The sequence below is a fragment of the Anoplopoma fimbria genome, chromosome 16 (genome assembly GCF_027596085.1).
Source record: "Anoplopoma fimbria isolate UVic2021 breed Golden Eagle Sablefish chromosome 16, Afim_UVic_2022, whole genome shotgun sequence".
NCBI classification, from domain to species: domain Eukaryota; kingdom Metazoa; phylum Chordata; class Actinopteri; order Perciformes; family Anoplopomatidae; genus Anoplopoma; species Anoplopoma fimbria.
Window position 1 is genome coordinate 5,918,182 of NC_072464.1, and position 19,872 is coordinate 5,938,053.

General features: G+C 42.1%; 1 protein-coding gene across 3 annotated transcripts in view; it reads left to right on the top strand.

Moving 5' to 3' along the window:
• The window catches only part of adarb1b (adenosine deaminase RNA specific B1b), a 116,577-nt gene extending 100,233 nt beyond the window's left edge, over positions 1-16,344 (top strand). For all 3 annotated transcript variants that reach the window (XM_054616032.1, XM_054616031.1, XM_054616033.1), the window contains 8 exons: positions 291-1,216; positions 2,871-2,985; positions 6,962-7,130; positions 7,317-7,462; positions 8,054-8,222; positions 11,433-11,614; positions 13,992-14,170; positions 15,319-16,344. In XM_054616032.1, coding sequence (XP_054472007.1) covers positions 291-1,216; positions 2,871-2,985; positions 6,962-7,130; positions 7,317-7,462; positions 8,054-8,222; positions 11,433-11,614; positions 13,992-14,170; positions 15,319-15,495 — 2,063 coding nt within the window. In that variant the 3' untranslated portion in view covers positions 15,496-16,344. The remainder of the gene's footprint in view (positions 1-290; positions 1,217-2,870; positions 2,986-6,961; positions 7,131-7,316; positions 7,463-8,053; positions 8,223-11,432; positions 11,615-13,991; positions 14,171-15,318) is intronic.
• Positions 16,345-19,872: the final 3,528 nt, after the last annotated feature.

Genomic DNA, 19,872 nt, shown 5'->3' on the forward strand with positions numbered 1-19,872 from the left:
AATATAGTCCAAAAAATGTCCCTACATTTTTTTGAATGTTGACAATCTCTAAAGACTCGACATTATCTTTAACAACAATAGAAGTACTGATGGTGTTCTACTACTTGTAGTAATATCAATAGTCTACAGGTTAATATGTTCAATCAAATTAAAAGACAGCTTCTCTTGCTTTGATAAAGGAACACAAATCATTGGTTCAGTTCCAAAGAGTGATAAAGGAATCTATAAATTTTGCATTTACAAGATCCTGCAACGAAGGCGTTGTAAGTTACTCTTTCTGGGCACCGCAGGTTCGAGCAGCACCGATGTTAAGGAAAACCGAAACCTGGACAACGTGTCCTGCAAAGACGGGATGGGAGTAGCTGAACAGCTCCCCAATGGAAGCGGCCTGGGCAGTCGCAAGCGCCCCTTAGAGGAGGGAAGCAATGGGCACACACACTCCAAGTTCCGGGCCAAGAAGCGCAAGAAAACGCCTGGTCCGGTCCTGCCCAAGAACGCTCTGATGCAGTTGAACGAAATCAAACCGGGTCTGCAGTACAAACTGCTGTCTCAGACGGGACCAGTCCATGCACCGGTTTTTGTCATGACAGTGGAGGTCAATGGACAGATGTTCGAGGGCATGGGCCCGACTAAGAAGAAGGCGAAACTTAATGCAGCGGAGAAAGCGCTGCGTTCCTTCGTCCAGTTCCCCAATGCCTCCGAGGCGCACCTGGCCATGGGTCGGACGCTGACAGTGAACACAGACTTTACATCTGACCAAGCTGACTTCCCAGACATGCTCTTCAATGGCTTCGAGACCCCAGCCGCACCTGAAGAATCCTTCTACCTAGGCTCCAATGGTACCAGCTCCTTAAACTCACTAGGGGAGTACCCGCTCCCCACACCGCCTGGCAGCAACCTCGTCCAGGCCCCATTGCCCCCTCCGTCGACATTCAGCTCGCCCTCCAGTGGCAAAAACCCAGTCATGATCCTCAATGAGCTCAGGCCAGGTCTCAAATATGACTTTGTCTCAGAGAGCGGCGAGAGCCACGCAAAGAATTTTGTGATGTCAGTAACGGTGGACGCACAGACGTTTGAAGGCTCAGGGCGCAACAAGAAGCTGGCCAAAGCCCGGGCAGCGCAGGCGGCGCTTTCAGCTCTCTTCAACATGCAGCTCGACCAGACACCATCCCGGCAACCCATACCAAGCGAGGGATTGCAGCTTCACCTACCCCAGGTAAGAAGTTTCTTCTTTGTATAGATTGCCATACTTGTAGAGAGTGTCACCAAATCAGATAAGGAACTTAAGCATTGCATGTATTAACCCAAGATGTTCAACAATTGGAACATGCGTTCTTTTATGCATTGAAAAGGGTCTACCTAGTTTTAAGCTTTAAAGAACACTGAGATGGTGATTTAGCAGTGCAGGTTGATGTAAAGCTCCAAAAAAAATGGTCATGCGGATAATCAAGATGCAAGTGCCTGTTCCATATCTTACTTCTCCCTAGGTCTCGTTCATTTTCATCTTGGTAAAGCACAAAAGAATACAGAGGAATGACACCCCTATTCCTAATGAGTGCATTCCAAAAATGAATGGCTGATTAGATTAAATCAAGATATTATAAATTGGTGATTTACTTCTGAGAGTTTTGACAAAATACGTGACGAGAACTAAACAAGAAAGCATTGTTGTTTAACATTAAAACCACTGTCACCTCAGGTGTGCAGGGATTTAGGGTGGCTGGTTGCTTTTGATGCGACTGTAGAGGTGACTGTCAGAATGTGTGGAGAGAGATAACACAGTCAGCAAAGCTAATCAGCACAACGCACTGTCAACAGTCATCCCCCCCTCCAAAGCCCTTTTTTCCCCTCTTTACTCACTCTCTCCACTTGTCATCTGATTTATCCATGAGAACCCCATCTTAACGATGGAGCCCCCACTAATTGCTCTATTAATTCTCCGCCGCTTGGTATTTAATTTCCGCAGCCTGTTTCCATCTGGCAAGGAACTAATGGGGACAAATGGTTGGAGTCCACTTCTGTTAAAAAAAAAGAAAACATGTTAACTTTTGTTTTGTATTTTCTAGTTTGAGAAGTTTTTTTTACGCTCAAACCATAACATTTTTCAAAAAAACACATTTAGGAAAATACGTGTTCTTTTACTCACACCTGAAAGGAAAAATGTTTTTGAACATATGTGTTTTTTGTCAGCGCGATCGGTACTCCCACTTTTTTTGAAGCTTTAGAGATTTACAGTCATTCCAACACCATAGACGACCTTGGGCATTCGAAAGTCAAATGATCCGGCTACGAGTGGGTGACTCCGAAGTAGCAGGGAAGTAATATTGGACTAATCTCTTTAATTCGTGGTCATCGAGCCGTCATCTCTCCTCCCGGTTGTCGTCATTTTCCATCACATTAGCAATGGATAAAGAGCCAGCAAGAGGAGGTGGCTGTCCAAGAACAAAAGAAGTGTGAAGTTCAACTGAGGTTTAGAGTTTTTAAACCTTGCGGAACGCCGACAAACACTTTGTTCACATCTATTGCTCTCAGGTTTACTTGTTCGTTTGTTTTGTTTTTTGCTTCGCTGTCAGAAGGGAGATGGTAAATTATATCTGTCATGCCGAACTCAAACGGCGTTGCTTGAAAGAGGGATAGGTATACCTCAGGGGGTCAACACAGTTTCACTTGTTGCCGTTTCAGCGCTCGACGCTTGTTTGGAGCTGAGTGCGATCACTGTGACAGGTACATGGTGCTCTAGGGGAAGATAACACCAGACGCGCTTTGTAAACTGACATATCTGACACAAGCTCACGTTTGTGTGGCTGTGTGTGTGTATGTGTGTGCGTGCAACTTTTTGTGTGTGTGTGTATGTGTTTGTGTGATTCCAGGTTCTGGCTGATGCAGTTTCACGCCTGGTGGTGGATAAGTTCAGTGAGCTGACAGAAAACTTCACCTCCCCCCATGCACGACGGAAAGTCCTAGCAGGAGTCGTTATGACAACAGGTATTTTCGGGGGAAGACGGGTTGGGTGCTTTTGTGCTTGCAAAATACGGTACTGACAGTCAATTCTCAGGTATCACCCAGAGGGAAATTCAAGATCTCATCCAGACATGTTTTATGACATAGCATAGTAATATACAGATAAAAATTACTTCTACTATTTCTTCCTCACTGAAAAATCCTGAAACAATTTTTGAAGTCTCCTACTACAGTTTTTCTCAGTGTTTGTGCTCTGTATTAGGGATCAAATAATACTGATATCAGATATCGGGCCGATACTGACTCAAATAGCTGGATTGAGTATCAGTGAGAATGGGGATTATTGTTTTTAACTCAGCCCTGTGTTGATATATATATATGTATATATATATATATATATATATATATATATATATATATATATATATATATATATATATATATATATATATATATATATATATATATATATATATATATATATATATATATATATATATATATATATATATATATATATATATATATATATATGTGTATATATATATATGTATATATATGTATATGTATATGTATATATATATGTATATGTGTATATATATATATGTATATATATGTATATGTATATATATATGTATATGTATATATATATATATATATATATATATACAGTGGGTACGGAAAGTATTCAGACCCCTTTAAATTTTTCACCCTTTGTTTCATTGCAGCCATTTGCTAAAATCGAAAAAGTTCATTTTTTTTCGCATTAATGTACACTCAGCAACCCATCTTGACAGAAAAAAACAGAAATGTAGAAAATTTTGCAAATTTATTAAAAAAGAAAAACTGAAATATCACATGGTCATAAGTATTCAGACCCTTTGCTCAGTATTGAGTAGAAGCACCCTTTTGAGCTAGTACAGCCATGAGTCTTCTTGGGAATGATGCAACAAGTTTCTCACACCTGGATTTGGGGATCCTCTGCCATTCTTCCTTGCAGATCCTCTCCAGTTCTGTCAGGTTGGATGGTGAACGTTGGTGGACAGCCATTTTCAGGTCTCTCCAGAGATGCTCAATTGGGTTTAGGTCAGGGCTCTGGCTGGGCCAGTCAAGAATGGTCACAGACTTGTTCCGAAGCCACTCCTTTGTTATTTTAGCTGTGTGCTTCGGGTCATTGTCTTGTTGGAAGGTGAACCTTCGGCCCAGTCTGAGGTCCTGAGCACTCTGGAGGAGGTTTTCTTCCAGGATATCTCTGTACTTGGCCGCATTCATCTTTCCTTCAATTGCAACCAGTCGTCCTGTCCCTGCAGCTGAAAAACACCCCCATAGCATGATGCTGCCACCACCATGTTTCACTGTTGGGATTGTATTGGGCAGGTGATGAGCAGTGCCTGGTTTTCTCCACACATACCGCTTAGAATTAACGCCAAAAGTTCAATCTTGGTCTCATCAGACCAGAGAATCTTATTTCTCATAGTTTGGGAGTCCTCCATGTGTTTTTTGGCAAACTCTATGCAGGCTTTCATATGTCTTGCACTGAGGAGAGGCTTCCGTCGGGCCACTCTGCCATAAAGCCCCGACTGGTGGAGGGCTGCAGTGATAGTTGACTTTGTGGAACTTTCTCCCATCTCCCTACTGCATCTCTGGAGCTCAGCCACAGTGATCTTTGGGTTCTTCTTTACCTCTCTCACCAAGGCTCTTCTCCCACGATTGCTCAGTTTGGCTGGACGGCCAGGTCTAGGAAGAGTTCTGGTCATCCCATACTTCTTCCATTTAAGGATTATGGAGGCCACTGTGCTCTTAGGAACCTTGAGTGCTGCAGAAATTCTTTTGTAACCTTGGCCAGATCTGTGCCTTGCCACAATTCTGTCTCTGAGCTCCTTGGGCAGTTCCTTCGACCTCATGATTCTCATTTGTTCTGACATGCACTGTGAGCTGTAAGGTCTTATATAGACAGGTGTGTGCCTTTCCTAATCAAGTCCAATCAGTTTAATTAAACACAGCTGAACTCCAATGAAGGAGTAGAACCATCTCAAGGAGGATCAGAAGAAATGGACAGCATGTGAGTTAAATATGAGTGTCACGGCAAAGGGTCTGAATACTTATGACCATGTGATATTTCAGTTTTTCTTTTTTAATAAATTTGCAAAAAATTCTACATTTCTGTTTTTTTCTGTCAAGATGGGTTGCTGAGTGTACATTAATGCGGAAAAAAATGAACTTTTTCGATTTTAGCAAATGGCTGCAATGAAACAAAGAGTGAAAAATTTAAAGGGGTCTGAATACTTTCCGCACCCACTGTATATATATATACTGGAATTTTTTCACTTGGATTGTATTTCCTGTTCATTTTTAAGAACTTTTACCAAGTTGCTGGTATATGATTAATTATTTTAATAATAAATAAATAAATATTCAGATTATTTATATCTATGTATTTTTACAAGTTTATAAAGCAATTTTTAAGTCAAGCCTGATGTTGCCTTACACATAAAAGAATGATCCCAGTCTGTTCGTCACTTATTAATGTAACACTGGTATCAGATTGGTACTCTGTATCAGCCCCAGAGGTCGCGTTACCTGAATATTTTAGCGTTAGCGGGGTTAGCAGCATGCGTTCAGAACAAAGCTGTTTAGCCTTCGGTACAAAAATTAAAACATCAATATTAGGTCGTCTGTCAGTGTATGTGCATTGTAATGAAAAGTGACAGCACTGCTAGTGTCGTGTCTATCTAGCAACCACTGATCAGCTCGTACTCAATGTCCAGGTATCTATATTATTATTATTATTATTATTATATTCCTTTATTGATCCCCATGGGGAAATTCGGGTGTTGCAGCAGCTCAACTACATAGAAACAGATAATAAATACACATATTATACAATAAAATAAAAATAGAATAAAAATAAGAAATAAGAATAAAAATAAAAATGTACAGTATATCCACATGGGGGGGCCTGGTCAGCATGTTGACAGACTGTGGTCTCCGCTGTTGTTATACAGTCTGATGGCAGTGGGCACAAATGAGCGTCTGAAGCGCTCCGTCCTGCTCTTTGGTAGAATCAGCCGATGGCTGAAAGAGCTGCCCAGCTGCCACAGTTCCTCATGGAGAGGGTGAGAGGGATTGTCCAGGATGGCTCCAAGTTTGGCCTTCATCCTCCTCTCACCCACTGACTCCAGACTGTCCAGCTCCAGACCCACCACAGAGCTGGCTTTCCTCACCAGCTTATTAAGTTTGTTGGCATCTCCAGTCCTGATGCCACCACCCCAGCACACCACAGCGAAGAAGAGGGTGCTGGCTACCACAGACTGGTAGAATGCCTTGAGCAGTTTATTGCACACATTGAAGGACCTCAGCCTCCTCAGGAAGAACAGCCTGCTCTGTCCTTTCCTGTAGAGGGCGTCAGTGTTGTGTGTCCAGTCCAGTTTATTGTTGATCTGCACCCCAAGGTACTTGTAGGACTCAACCCTCTCCACTTCCCCTCCCTGAATGAAAACAGGGACAGGGGGGCTTCTGTTCCTCTGGTAGTCCACCACAAGCTCCTTGGTCTTGCTGATGTTGAGCTTCAGGTGGTTGTTGCTGCACCATGTGATGAAGCCCTCAATCAGTCCTCTGTACTCCTCCTCCTATATCAGGAGTGAACAAGTCTGAAGCCCTTTTCTTTGGGGTTCAAGTTCCCACTTCACACTTGTGTAAATCGCATACTTGACCTCGATTGGTCAAAAAACCATGCTCGCAGGTACGCAAGTTAAACTGAGAGTTAGGTGAGCACAGAGAAAGATTCCCCCTCCAGCAGATAAATGTGAAAAACAACAATAGGTAGAGATATTGGATTTAAAAAATTGCAAATTATTAATGCGACAGACAAGTTTGCAAACAATTGCTTCATATCTGATTCAGGGCATTAAAACACAATTTCGGACCGGTGGCATACAGTACAGCATGTACTCTAAGAGTGTATCGACCGATGTGTCTTTGTTCCCTCTACCCCCAACAGGGACAGATGTGAAGGAAGCACAGGTAATTTGCGTCTCCACGGGAACCAAATGCATCAACGGCGAGTACATGAGCGACCGCGGCCTGGCACTCAACGACTGCCACGCTGAGATAATCGCCCGACGCTCACTCATCAGGTACCTCTACACCCAGCTGGAGTGCTTCCTCAGGTCAGTGGACGGTGTCAAATCTGTTTAGCCTGTAATGTCAAGAGGTGACTTGTATTGATAATTTAATTACATGTCTTTAGAGCGCTCCGTGTTGAGTCTAATTCCATCTATTAGAAGTTCAGTTAAATGAGCTGTGGTGCTGTTTGTTAGCCGGTTTGCCTAATAAGTCTTTGTTCACAACCGCAGCAAGGAGGACCACCAGAAGTCGATATTCGTGGCGTGTGACAAGGGAGGCTACAGGTTAAAGGAAAACGTTCAGTTCCACCTCTACATCAGCACCTCGCCCTGCGGAGATGCCCGGATCTTCTCCCCCCACGAGGCCGGAGTCGAAGGTACAGAGGGATCGCTCGCTGCCTCATCTCTCCTCAGCTCAGTCGGCATTTTTTTTACTTCAGAATTCAGTTACAACAACAGCGTGTTTTTTTTATTTAATTCAATTTTGTAGGTTTTCCTCTCTTATGCTTGGTGTCATTTAATTAGAATTTTACCCCCGAAACCAAATACGCATTATGGGGCGCATTTAAACAAGGCTCTAGTAATTAGAGCTTTTTGTCATTCGCTGTCTGTCTCTATCAGTCTTCCTCCCGCCCGGCACACTCACACTGTCTGTCTGATTAACCTCCCTCTTACTCTTGTCAAACTGTTTTCCGTTGCACATGGCAGACTTAATAGAAAACAGCCACATTCAATTAGTCACTGAATAGATGGCGCCTGCTGGCGTAACAGTAGAAAACATTGATAACATAATAATAAATAATAGGCCTCGCTTTTGTGGAAGCCGTTTCTCTTCCATTTTTGTTAATATTTGCACATTGATAGGGATCCAAAAATGTCCAGCTAGTCTATGATTACTTTTACAGTTGTATGCTTTTATGTTTCTCTTTCTTTTTTTAATTTCTCTCTTTCTGTGCTGTCTCGCTCAGACCAAGGAGACAGACATCCCAACCGGAAAGCACGGGGCCAGTTGAGGACCAAAATAGAGTCGGGGGAGGGCACCATCCCTGTGAGGTCCAGCAACACCATCCAGACCTGGGACGGGGTTCTGCAGGGGGAGAGGTTACTCACCATGTCCTGCAGTGACAAGATCGCAAGGTGATTTGGCTCAAACTAAGTACAGTTTTAGCTCTGACAGAGTGTGGCTACAGACACTGCTTGTGATTAATATTATAATTAATATTCAGTTATGACCAGCAGCTAGCTTTGTTGTTCTTTTTGTGTTATTTCACAGAGAATCATTAAAAGAATACATCCAAATTTTGGGTAATGAACTTTCCTGCTGAGGGTAAGGCCAGAAGCTTGATGCCACTTTGTGTCTGTATGCTAAGTGTGACGCTAAAGCAAGCAGCAGGTTAGCTTAGCATAAATACTAGAAAAAGAAGGAAACAGCTAGCCAAAAGTAATTCCCCCTACCAACCCATCTACAGATTATTATTTAACACATTAAATCTGCATGAAATAATTCAAAAAAGCAGATTTCCCAAAATGGTTCTTTAAATCGGAATTTACATTAAGCTTCCTATGCTACATCATATTTAGCCATATAGTTTCATGATACCATTTGTTTGTTTTATTTACTCACACTGTGATACATTGCATTATTTCCTGGCTCTGTCATTTCATGTCGATCATTTCCTCCAGGGAGTGTCAGGGACAGCTGAATTGATGGATCCTCTGTCCCTGGGGCATTTTTGCAGGCGGATCATAGCGTGTCCATGTTCAAGGCAACAGTGTGCCTCCCTCGTGATAAACGATGAAACTTCTCCATAACTCTTCTCTGGAGCCCTTTTTCCTCCTCCTCCTCCACCGTCCAGGATGGTGATACCTTGCCTGAACGCACGGAGTGATTGAATGCTGAGAGGGTTCATGATGGGGAGATGTCGTAGGAGTAGCGAATGCTGTTTGCACTGCGCGACGAGTCTTGTTTGCCATTTCGCCGTGTCACTGCTGTTGCTAGTAAATCGGATTTTGTGTTGCTGTCCGAAGTGGAGCGATCCAAGTCAGTAGAGGGCAAAATAGGTTGGAGACCTTACATTTAGTCATGTGGGGGTTCTGATCAGGCTTAACTAGATAACAAGGAAAAACACCAGATATATTTTTTCTAAAGTTCAGAAAATGAACCTTTTACAGGTAAGATAAGGTATTATGAGTATATCTCTTCCAGTGTGGGGAAAAGACTACTGTTTGCAAGGCGTCTCAACCCGCCTGACTCTGCCCTCTCATGACACAGCTGTTAAGCAGGTGAGAAATCTGCTGCCCACCTGCTTCTGTCCCCCGTGTGAGTGATTGTTAGCCGCGGGGCCGCTATTTAATACAGCGACTCACCGGCACACTCCGACCGTGCCCGTAACGTTCCCTCCTTACACAATGTTTTCTGTCCTCTTGTTTTCCTTCGATTACATGCCCAGCCCCACGGCCTCAGCGAGGAACAAGCAGTTCTCTGCCTTAGTGCTGTTTGAATGAGCTCATTAGCAAAAGGTGTAAAGCTCTTGGGGGATATTTCTCTCTGTTTTCCCTCTTTCCGGTGTCATTATTTCTTTAACAGCTGATTGTGGGAGCCTTCTGACTTGTTCATGCCCCCATCTTGTGTGTGTGTGTGTGTGTGTGTGTGTGTGTGTGTGTGTGTGTGTGTGTGTGTGTGTGTGTGTGTGTGTGTGTGTGTGTGTGTGTGTGTGTGTGTGTGTGTGTGTGTGTGTGTGTGTGTGTGTGTGTAAAGACCATGATATTGAATAAGATAACAACAAAGAAATAGAAAAAATGTTTGACGGGAATGAAATTGAATGCTCCCGAAAACATAACTCAAAATGTGTGTGTTTGTGGTTATTTTAACATACCCTGTGTGTCCTTTGGACGGTTTTTTTCAGTTGTATTTGTGTAACCCTGTTCTGTGTGTGTGTTTTTCCGAGCAATATTATGAAGCTGTTTGACTCTGAATGTGTGCTTTACCGCTCGCAGCTATGAATTCTGAGATTGCATTATCACACACAGTATCGGGCACTTTCTCACACACATATACACAGGGAATATTGCATATGGAGACAATGGTATCACTTGAGTAGCCTGGGGTCTTATGCTTGCATATTTGTCATTGTTCTGGGTCCATGTTGTTAATTTCACACACTCTCAAAACAGTCAGCCTGAAGTTAAAGGGAGAGTAAGAAGAGCTCATCGTCGCATCTTCAGTGTCTTGTTTTTTGAATATTAAGGATTCTTTAGTGGACAACTGCTAATCAATATTTATTTTAATATCAACAAATCCAACAAAAAGACCAATACCAACAATGTGTTCTAGTATTGCCTGTGTAGCTGAAGTCTCATATAGCTTATTTTGTAACACTATTTATGTTTTTTTTAGAGTCAATCCCACATACATCATCTGGTTGCCGTAAATTCATACTAATACATAAAATGTGCATTATTCCGCAGCTGGAAATAGTCCCTATCAAATAAAGGTTTACTCCTATTTCAGTAATGTTTTCTAAAACCAAAGAACCCAGCTGCTTTTTTTTCTTTTTTATTAAACTACTGTTTTTGGGACTTGTTTTCTAAAGATTTTTGTGTTAGCGATGAATGAATGGGCTTCAGGCTTAATGCCACACAGAGGGTAGGGAAAGTTACACCAGCCTTAGCCTTTAAGTCTTCCATGTAACTTCTGCTCCCTCCCTTCTTTTTCACCACTTTCACTCTCTCTCTCACTCTCTCTCCCTCTCTCTCTCTCTCTCTCCCGTGAGATGGGGAGGGCAATGCTTCACAGAGCATGTCAATGGGAAAATGACTGGGGAGAGAGATGGCTAATGACACAGCATCGAAATACACAGAAGTTTGTAGGAAATGAAATTGGATACCCCAGAGTGTACACAGCTGTAGGATTGTGTGTGATTGTGTGTGGCAGATTGCATTGGGTGGTCATGTAATAATATATTTTTGCTTATGCACCTGTATGTGTGTGTCCACTTATGCACGTTCCACATTATCATACAGTATTTCTTTCTATATTCAGTCTCTGAAATTATCAATATTCAAGACACTTCCTTTCCTTCTCATGTTCATCATACAGACCACAGAGTCTGCGGGCACTTTTTAGGCTTATTATAATTATTTCTACATGTCATTTATTGAAAGTCAACCATATTTTTGTAATGGTTAAAGTTCCAATAAAATCCATATTTTTATCACATTTGTATTGCACTGGTTGTCAACTATATGCCAGTGGCTGGCGCAACAACAACAAAAAAAGTAATTTTGTAAGTATTCAAAGTATTCCAGTTTATTTAATGTATGTATGTGTGTTTGTCTGCTCTGCAGGTGGAATGTGGTGGGCATCCAGGGCTCTTTGATGAGCTACTTCACAGAGCCAATCTATTTCTCCAGCATCATCCTTGGCAGCCTTTACCATGCCGACCACCTCTCCAGGGCCATGTACCAGCGCATCGCAGATATCGAGGACCTGCCCCAGCAGTTCACTCTCAACAGGCCTCTACTCAGTGGTGAGTGCCTAATTTGATGTGGAGTAGATGGGGAAATAAGATTTCTGCTGAAAGATGCTGGAATTTTAACATAATAGGACCTCAGGCTGAGGTAATAGCATAATCATGTTCACATTGTCGTATCTCCTTGTTAATCTTTGCCAATCAAACTCCAGCTATCTAAATATCAGAGAGTTAGACGGTAATCCTGAGCAATAAACACATTTATCCACCTCACTGGTCAGTCAACAGCAGGAAGACGGGTATTTCTTTTCCCCCCTCTGTTTGATTTGAGCTGACATTTACCCAGTTCCTGTGGAATTTGTATAGCTTTATCATTTTGCATAAATTTTAAGCATTGGCTTGACCTTTTAGAAAGGCCATAAAGACCAGGACTCATGCAGTTTGTTTGTTTCCATTTTTAGATGAAGAATTCAGTCTTTGCCTTCTGGTTAAGGACATTTTTTTTTAGACAAAAGCATGTAACATTTTCCTGTTACAAATGTTAGGTTTGCCAAACCTTTTAGTCCTTTACTCGCATTTAGCCCTCTGTCATTTTTTTTGCACATTTTGTGAACGTTCATTCCTGTTACTGTCCCCCTCTTTTTCCTTCCCTTCTCATTTTCTTATGAAATAGTATTGTATAAAGTACTATGCTATGCTTTGTCTAGCTTTACTTTCTCACGCAGCACTTAATGCAGTTTACAGTTATAACGCTGACAGTAATACCATCTAAATAATTCTTAGTATTTTTTTTAAACAATGGGTCCTTGATATCAAACTGAGGTAGACAAAGTATGTTTTTTCATTTCTAGCTAGCCAGCGTAAACTGAAATGACAACCATATCTGGCAGAGTTTATCAGCTGTAGCTAGCTTGCTAGCTAGCTAACATTAGGTCCATGAGTGGGTTGAAAATTGTTAATGACTGACTTTTTACTGTTTCCAGCTGATTCATTTTAAATGGAGACTCTTGTAAACAGGGTGTTAATATGCATTTGATGGCTACAAACATGATAGCATGCTAGAAGAAGGTGAAGAATCATTTTTCTAGATGTTGAGGCTCCAGCCATAAACAGGGACTTTTAACATAACTTCTTGCCAACACTAAGTCTAATTAACTATGTGTTCTGCTGCAGGTAATAAGCTACTAAGTTGGATATGGTAAAGTTACAACATAACATAAGTTAGAGCAGATGAACACACTGTTGAATTTATTCCATACTGTTGTGGTTTTGGTTTAAGAAAGGCTAAAAACTGAACACTCCAAACCCTTCAAACGCAGGCTGACAGTAACAAGTTATGGTTGCCAATGATTTATTAGAAATTGATCTTTGTGGAAGAAGTTTAGCAGATCATCAGTTTTAACAATTAGGAATAAGTAATAGTACAAAATAGGCAACAACAAAAACTTCTTAAACAGTCAAAATCAAATGGGTGAAGTGACACAAGTCATTTGTTTTTAGATTCTAGGGAATGACAATGCCAAGGGGCAGCTCATCACATGGCCCGGAGCTATGCTCAGCTCCCCCTGCTCCTCCTCCCTGGTTGCTCTCTAAACGTCGGGTAAAGGAGATAATAGTGAGGGGTTATTAACCTTTTCCGCTTTAGAGAGTTTTTAGCGGTGAAGGGCTGTGGCATTAGAGCGCTGAGGATTCCATCCCCTTTAAATCATATTCTGCCACAAGTGCTGTCAAATGGAACCAAGGAGCTTAATGCACACACATACACACAAAGAGCAGGACACCGGGATTTATTGCATCCATATATCTCCCATTTATACAGTGGAGGCTGATGCCCAGTGCTGTGCTGGGAGAAAGCAGGCTCTGACCTCATAGTCCCCCTGTGTGGATGGTGTTTTGTCTTCACTCGGTAGCATTAAAAAAAGAAAGAAAAGCAAAGAAAATAAGTTGCTGGAATGGGTTGCCAGGTTTGGTGCCACATCCATTGTTTGATACACCCATGCAGTCGGGTAGTAGGAAGTTAAGTTCCTGTTGGTCTCCCACGGACACTTTGGAGGATGGAGAAAGAAAATAATTATCTCATCACAGTCCTTTTTCTGCTTGAAAGCTTGTAGACATTTTCTGTTTTGACACAATGTTGGGGAAAAGGTTCTTAAATTGTGGACAGTGCTGCAACAGGAAAACATTTAATTCAATGTGTCAGTCTGTTATAACATATCTCTGTCCTGTGATAACCTCAAAAATGTTTTTGGCAATGCTTTTTTGGCATGGTTTGATTTAGTGTAGGAAGTGGCAGAATTTTTACAGTTACCAAAAGCTTACCTTGAAAGAATTGTACTCGTTTTATTATGTTCATCGGATGCATGTTTTTTCTTTACGACAATATTTCTTCTTGGTGTGCTGCTCAGTCATTTATCCTCGTCGTCTTTGATTCCAGGTATTAGTAATGCAGAGGCCAGGCAGCCAGGCAAGGCGCCCAACTTCAGCGTGAACTGGACGGTGGGGGATCTGGCCCTGGAGGTGATCAATGCGACTACAGGCAAGGACGACATGGGCCGCGCTTCACGTCTCTGCAAGCACGCCCTCTACAGCCGCTGGGTGCGCCTACACTCCAAGGTAGATGCACTGCACGCTGCTTCATTTGTTGAGATAACAATTTTAAGAATTTTGCAAGTGCTGCCGTGTGATCAGACGTTCGGGATGTCACATTAATCAGCCTGTAGCAAATCTAAGAGTCTGACTTTATTGAAAAGAGGTGGATTAAGTGAAAAAAGCGGTATGTTTGTGACATCACTGAAAGGCTACAGAGGTCAAACAGGAAGTTGAATTACAGACGTAGCATGATGATTGTAGCCAGACCACATGCAGAGATCACATTGGTTGAAAATGAACTTAAACATCAAAATTTGATGCTGCAAGTGTAAGTTAACGTCTGGCGACAGTAACCCTAAAATTAGAGTGAGGAAATTCAGTCTTGCTTTCTTTTAGTTTTTTATGAAACAAAGATAGAAAGAGCAAAACTTTTGCACACCAGTAGGACGACAGGTGCAGAGGAGAATACCTTGGGTAGACAATAAATAACAATAAATTAAGCAAAGATAGAGAAACCGATACCAGACAGTTAATGTTATGAGCTTTATATGTACCATATTTTCCGCACTATAAGGCGCACTTAAAAGCCTTTAATTTTCTCAAAAAACGACAGTGCGCCTTATAATCCGGAGCGCTTTATATATGGATTAATTCTGGTTGTGTTTACTGACCTGGAAGCGGTGTTGTGTGGTACACGGCGCTCTGTCAACATGTTTTAGTACGACTTAGTAAACTACAAAGCCGCACCGCAGCAGCATCACGGCCACCGTAGTCAGGAGCGTCGCGGAGTAATACATACTGTGCTTCACCATCATATTACAGTGTGTGTGTATAAGGACCAACATGGCTCCTGTCAAGAGACACGCTGACAACGCGGACTGAAAACTCAAGGCTGTCAGTCACGCAGTAGAACATGGGAATAGAGCAGCTGCGAGAGAATTCAACATTAATGAATCAATGGTAGGAAGTGGAGGAAGTTTGACTGACTGACTGTTTTGTTTCGCTTAATGCGCCTTATAGTCCGGTGCGCCTTATATATGAAAAAAGATCGAAAATAGACCATTCATTGACAGTGCGCCTTATAATCCAGTGCGCCCTATAGTGCGGAAAATACGGTAGTTAGGGAAAAAAAATCCTCCAGAGCTCAACTTCTCCTCCTCTCTGCCTTTCAGCTGTCCTCCATCTTGTGGGTCAAGGTGCTGAAGCCCAGCTCCTACCACGATGCCAAGCAGGCGGCCACAGAGTACCACTCTGCCAAGCAGGTGCTCATCAAGGCCTTCCACAAGGCCGGCCTGGGGGCCTGGGTCAAGAAGCCCAGTGAGCAAGACCAGTTCACCCTCTGCTCCTGAGGGAGTCTAGGGACCAAGGGATTCCTAAACCCCCACACACACACACACACACACACACACACACACACACACACACACACACACACACACACACACACACACACACACACACACACACACACACACACACACACACTCCTTCTGCCCCTGACCCAGGCCTAAAAGCAAGAGAGCCCCCTATTAAAGAACCAGCCCACAGAGACACTTACCTCCGTCCCATGTGTTGGCACGTTCTGCACTGTGGAAATAAACGTGCTTAGTTATTCACAAACCATCCATAGCTTATCATTCCTCAGAGGACCTCGGCCTCGCCATGTCTTTTCTCATCATTATGATTTTTGTCCTTTTATTTGTTTTTAATGGATGGTGTGATTTTTCATCTGCTTGTTTTGTGTTTTAAAACTGGAATCCATGTTTTTATGCCGTAGATGTTGGAGTTGAAATTATGCAGTTTTTAATCTATTTCTTGGATCAACGAGTGTAGCGAGTTTAAGGTGAAATGTAGCCTATAAGACACAGGGGAGGGAAGAAAAAAAAAACAATGTGTATGGACCTGGGGAAAAAAAGGAAAAAAGAATGACTATGACAAAGTTATTTTAAAGATGCGTATATTTTCAGGATGTAAATCTCGTGCTGAAAGGAAAGAGAACCTCAGATCTATAACATTTTAATGTGTGTCATTTGGTCCGTTCCTTAGATGAGACTACGTGTTCTTAGACCCTGTATTAAAGATGAAAATGTTCCAAAATATTGTGGCCCTGTTTGATTCACTGACTGGAAAGAACAATACAGGCCAGATTTCATGATTTAAGTACATTTTTGTTCAGTTTTTATGTCTCGTTCATTAATCCGTGCACATGATTTATAAGTTATTTTTTATGTCACTCTCATTTCATACTTGAACAGTGAAGGCAGGGGGGAAGGGGGTCGTGCGGAGAGCATCGCAGCCCCCCCCCCCCCTCCTTCAGACTCCTTCCCTCGCCTGGGTCTCGGGACAAGCTTTGGGAGGTGCTGCACGTTGTATTTTTCCTCGATCCAAGCCATGGCTTTGCATGGGAACTGAACTGGGAGGCCTACAGAGCGTGGAGAAAAAAAAAAAAAAAAAAAAAAAAATGCTTGGTGGAGAGCTCCGAGCGCCCATCAGTGATTTTGAATGAATGCCAGCATCTTCCTCCACAGGCAGCTTTGAATCTTTGTCTCTATTTTCTAAATTTATTGTGATTGTTTGTTGGTTTGTTTGTTTGAGGGGGGGGATTGTTTGTTTGTTTGTTTGTTTGTTTGTTTTTCTTAAGATTGGGCATTTGAGGATTTGGGACGTTACTGCAGTGGAAATGGTGATAAGCAGACTTCTAAGATCTGGTAACTATGTCACCTTGTGGTTGAACTATTAATGGAAGAAGGGATCGACGTGCTGTAGCGCTGAATACAGTGTGTGAAGTTACATTCACTAGATGCCACATCATGCCAGTCTGTAGTGATAGTCCGAAATGCAAACGTGTTGTAATCCCTCCGCGTAATTCTGTTCACAAAAACACAGAGAGGAACGTGAGCAGACTCGCACGTTGTATGCTAATGTATCTGCTAAAAACCTTCTCCAGCGGGGTTACAACCAAAATGTATCACGGTGTGATGTCATTTCCTGTCTCCTACATCTCCAGGAACACCTCTGTGATCCCACATTTACACCCTGAGTGTATAGATGTCCGGAGTTTTTTCCAATTTGTAAATGATGACATATTTACCAAGTAACTGCAGTCAATTCCTATTCCCAGCTGTTTGGAAATGTGTGTGTGTGTGTGTGTGTGTGTGTGTGTGTGTGTGTGTGTGTGTGTGTGTGTGTGTGTGTGTGTGTGTGTGTGTGTGTGTGTGTGTGTGTGTGTGTGTGTGTGTGTGTGTGTGTGTGTGTGTGTGTGTGTGTGTGTGTGTGTGTGTGCTATCTGCAGTATGCGTGTGCTGAGACGTCTTTAAGCATACTCTGTGGAATCTCCACCAAAGATGATGTCCATGTGTGTTTCTGCCCCACTATTTCTTTTTTTTCTTTTTTTTAAACCAACCCTTTACTGTTTGGTTTTTGTATATCCACTGAATAATGTACTTTTGATTGCTACAAAAACTGTTTATTCTATTCAATGTGGGGGGAAATTTCAAATGTCAGGCCTCTTCAGTGCATCTGTAGCTGTCAGTGGCCATGTGTATATTGTGACCTGGGATCAGTATTGCTGCTGTATAAGCAGTTCTCTGTATATAAGGGACAACAGAAATCCCTGTTCCCTGTACAATCAGCTCATCCCATCCAAACTGCTCTGACTCTTCCCCTGCAGATGTTATTGTTCCTAAGTAGTAGTGGTTCTCCGTGGTTCTCCAAGGGTCACTGGGCACCATAAAGCATGGCACCAACACTGCCGGGGGTTTACCAGGCTTCATCCCCATTGTAGCCACCAATGTTTGAAAAAAAGAAAATATGCACTGTAAGGTGCCTCAGCTAAAAGTGGCATCCACAAGCTGGCACGTGTGATGTCATATATGTAACTTCTTTCTTTTTTTTTTTTTACTTCTATTTGATTGTTTTATGAGTCTGTATTAGAAAAGCAGGAAAGGAGAACCCACCAGAGTAAATTTGTAGATAGAAACTCTGAAATCTGGATCACAGAAAACAATGAGATCCAGAGCCCTTACCCCTTATCAAATAGACACAGACCAAAGTCACATGCAATACTCCCGATGTCTCCTTTAATGTCGCCCCATCTCAACAGCCCCCCAAGTCTTTGTTCTATTCTCTCTCTCTGCAAAGCTGTCTTGAGTATTTTTATTTTTTTGTATAACCCCCAAACGACTGCCTGCTTCTAAAGTTGTTGTTTTTTTTGTTTGACTGCACTAAAGATGTCAACTGATGATGTCATGATAAAAAACCGTCCCCGTTTATGGATTGGATGGCAACTATCACAGCAAGAACTGAACTGCTTCCGCTTAACCCTTTGTGAATCCTCGATGATGGTCAGTGCCCCTTCCTCCTCCTCCTCCTCCTGCAGCTGTGCCTGTAGTGGAATTTTATTATTTTATTTTATTTTATTTTGTGGCGACTCGTCCACTCGATGGGGGGGTTTCAGAGCCACTGCTCCAACGTTCTCCCTCTTTCCAGTTGTCCGATGTGTGAAAACCTCCAACGACAAAAATCCACAACCCTGCATGTACTACCAACACCGAAGCTGCACCTAGCATGATGACAAAACTTTTAAAGGACTCGCGTAGAAAAAAAATGAAACAAAAAAACGCTAAACATAGATATATAAAATGAACAAAAAAGAATAAAAGAGTTCCTAGTTTACTTTTGCACATGGTTGGCATTCTTTCTTATCACGTTCTGAGTGCGTCTGTCTCTGTGTGTTTGTTAAACTACCCTTACAAAGAATGGAGAAAAATCATTTACACGCTGAATGCTTCACGTGAGATGCTTTGGATGTCAGTTGTCCACATATGTTAACTGTGCGTGTACTAAATTAGGAAGACTGAAATGAATTGCTTCGTGCTGCTTTAACACACTGACCTTTACCTAATGGTACATCATTTAATGGAATCATCAGGACGCTTTAAATGCATTCTCTCTCCTATGATTGCTGAACTAGACGTTGCTGTGATTATAACGAGGACGTTGATGAAAAAAACGTATTTATATCCTGTACTCAACTCAAACATGTTTATTTGGTGTAACTGCTAACTCATAGCAGCTGAAATATAACCCAACAAGACTACTGTTTTTGTAAGGTCTTAAGCCCAAAACTTTGGGAGCCACTGGTGTAAACACAAAGGTGCTAGATTCAAAAGTCAGAGCATATCTATTGACTCAATGCTGCTCTCAACATGGCATCTCGACGGCTGAAACAGCGGCTGGCAGCAAACAACGGCAACAGTTTTGACAGAGCCAACAGTGTTTTCCTTGAGGGGAAAAAAAATGCACGGGCTGTTCCGCTTATGTGGCGACGAAGTTGGTTAGGAATTGTTATCAGCTGTAGCTGCCGTATGAGTGCCCAGTGGGGCTTGCTCACATTCACTACAAGGCATGCGCAGGCGACCCGGCTATTTCAACAAAGCACTGAGAAGCTTGAATAGATTGCTACAGGGGTGGCATTATTTTTTTAGTCCAACCTGTTAATTAGCATTACACTGGATACCTGGACTAAAAGTCAATGGGATTTTTCCATAGAATTTTGGATTATAGTAGTTGAACTCTGCGGCGAACAAAAAATGATGTTACTTACATGTTTTGTTCAGCAAGAAAATCCTTAGAAAACACCACTTTATGATTATTTTTTTTTACGATTTTTGAAGCGAGAATGGAATCGTCAGAAGTAAAAAGCTAACGTTAGGCTCTAAACAAAC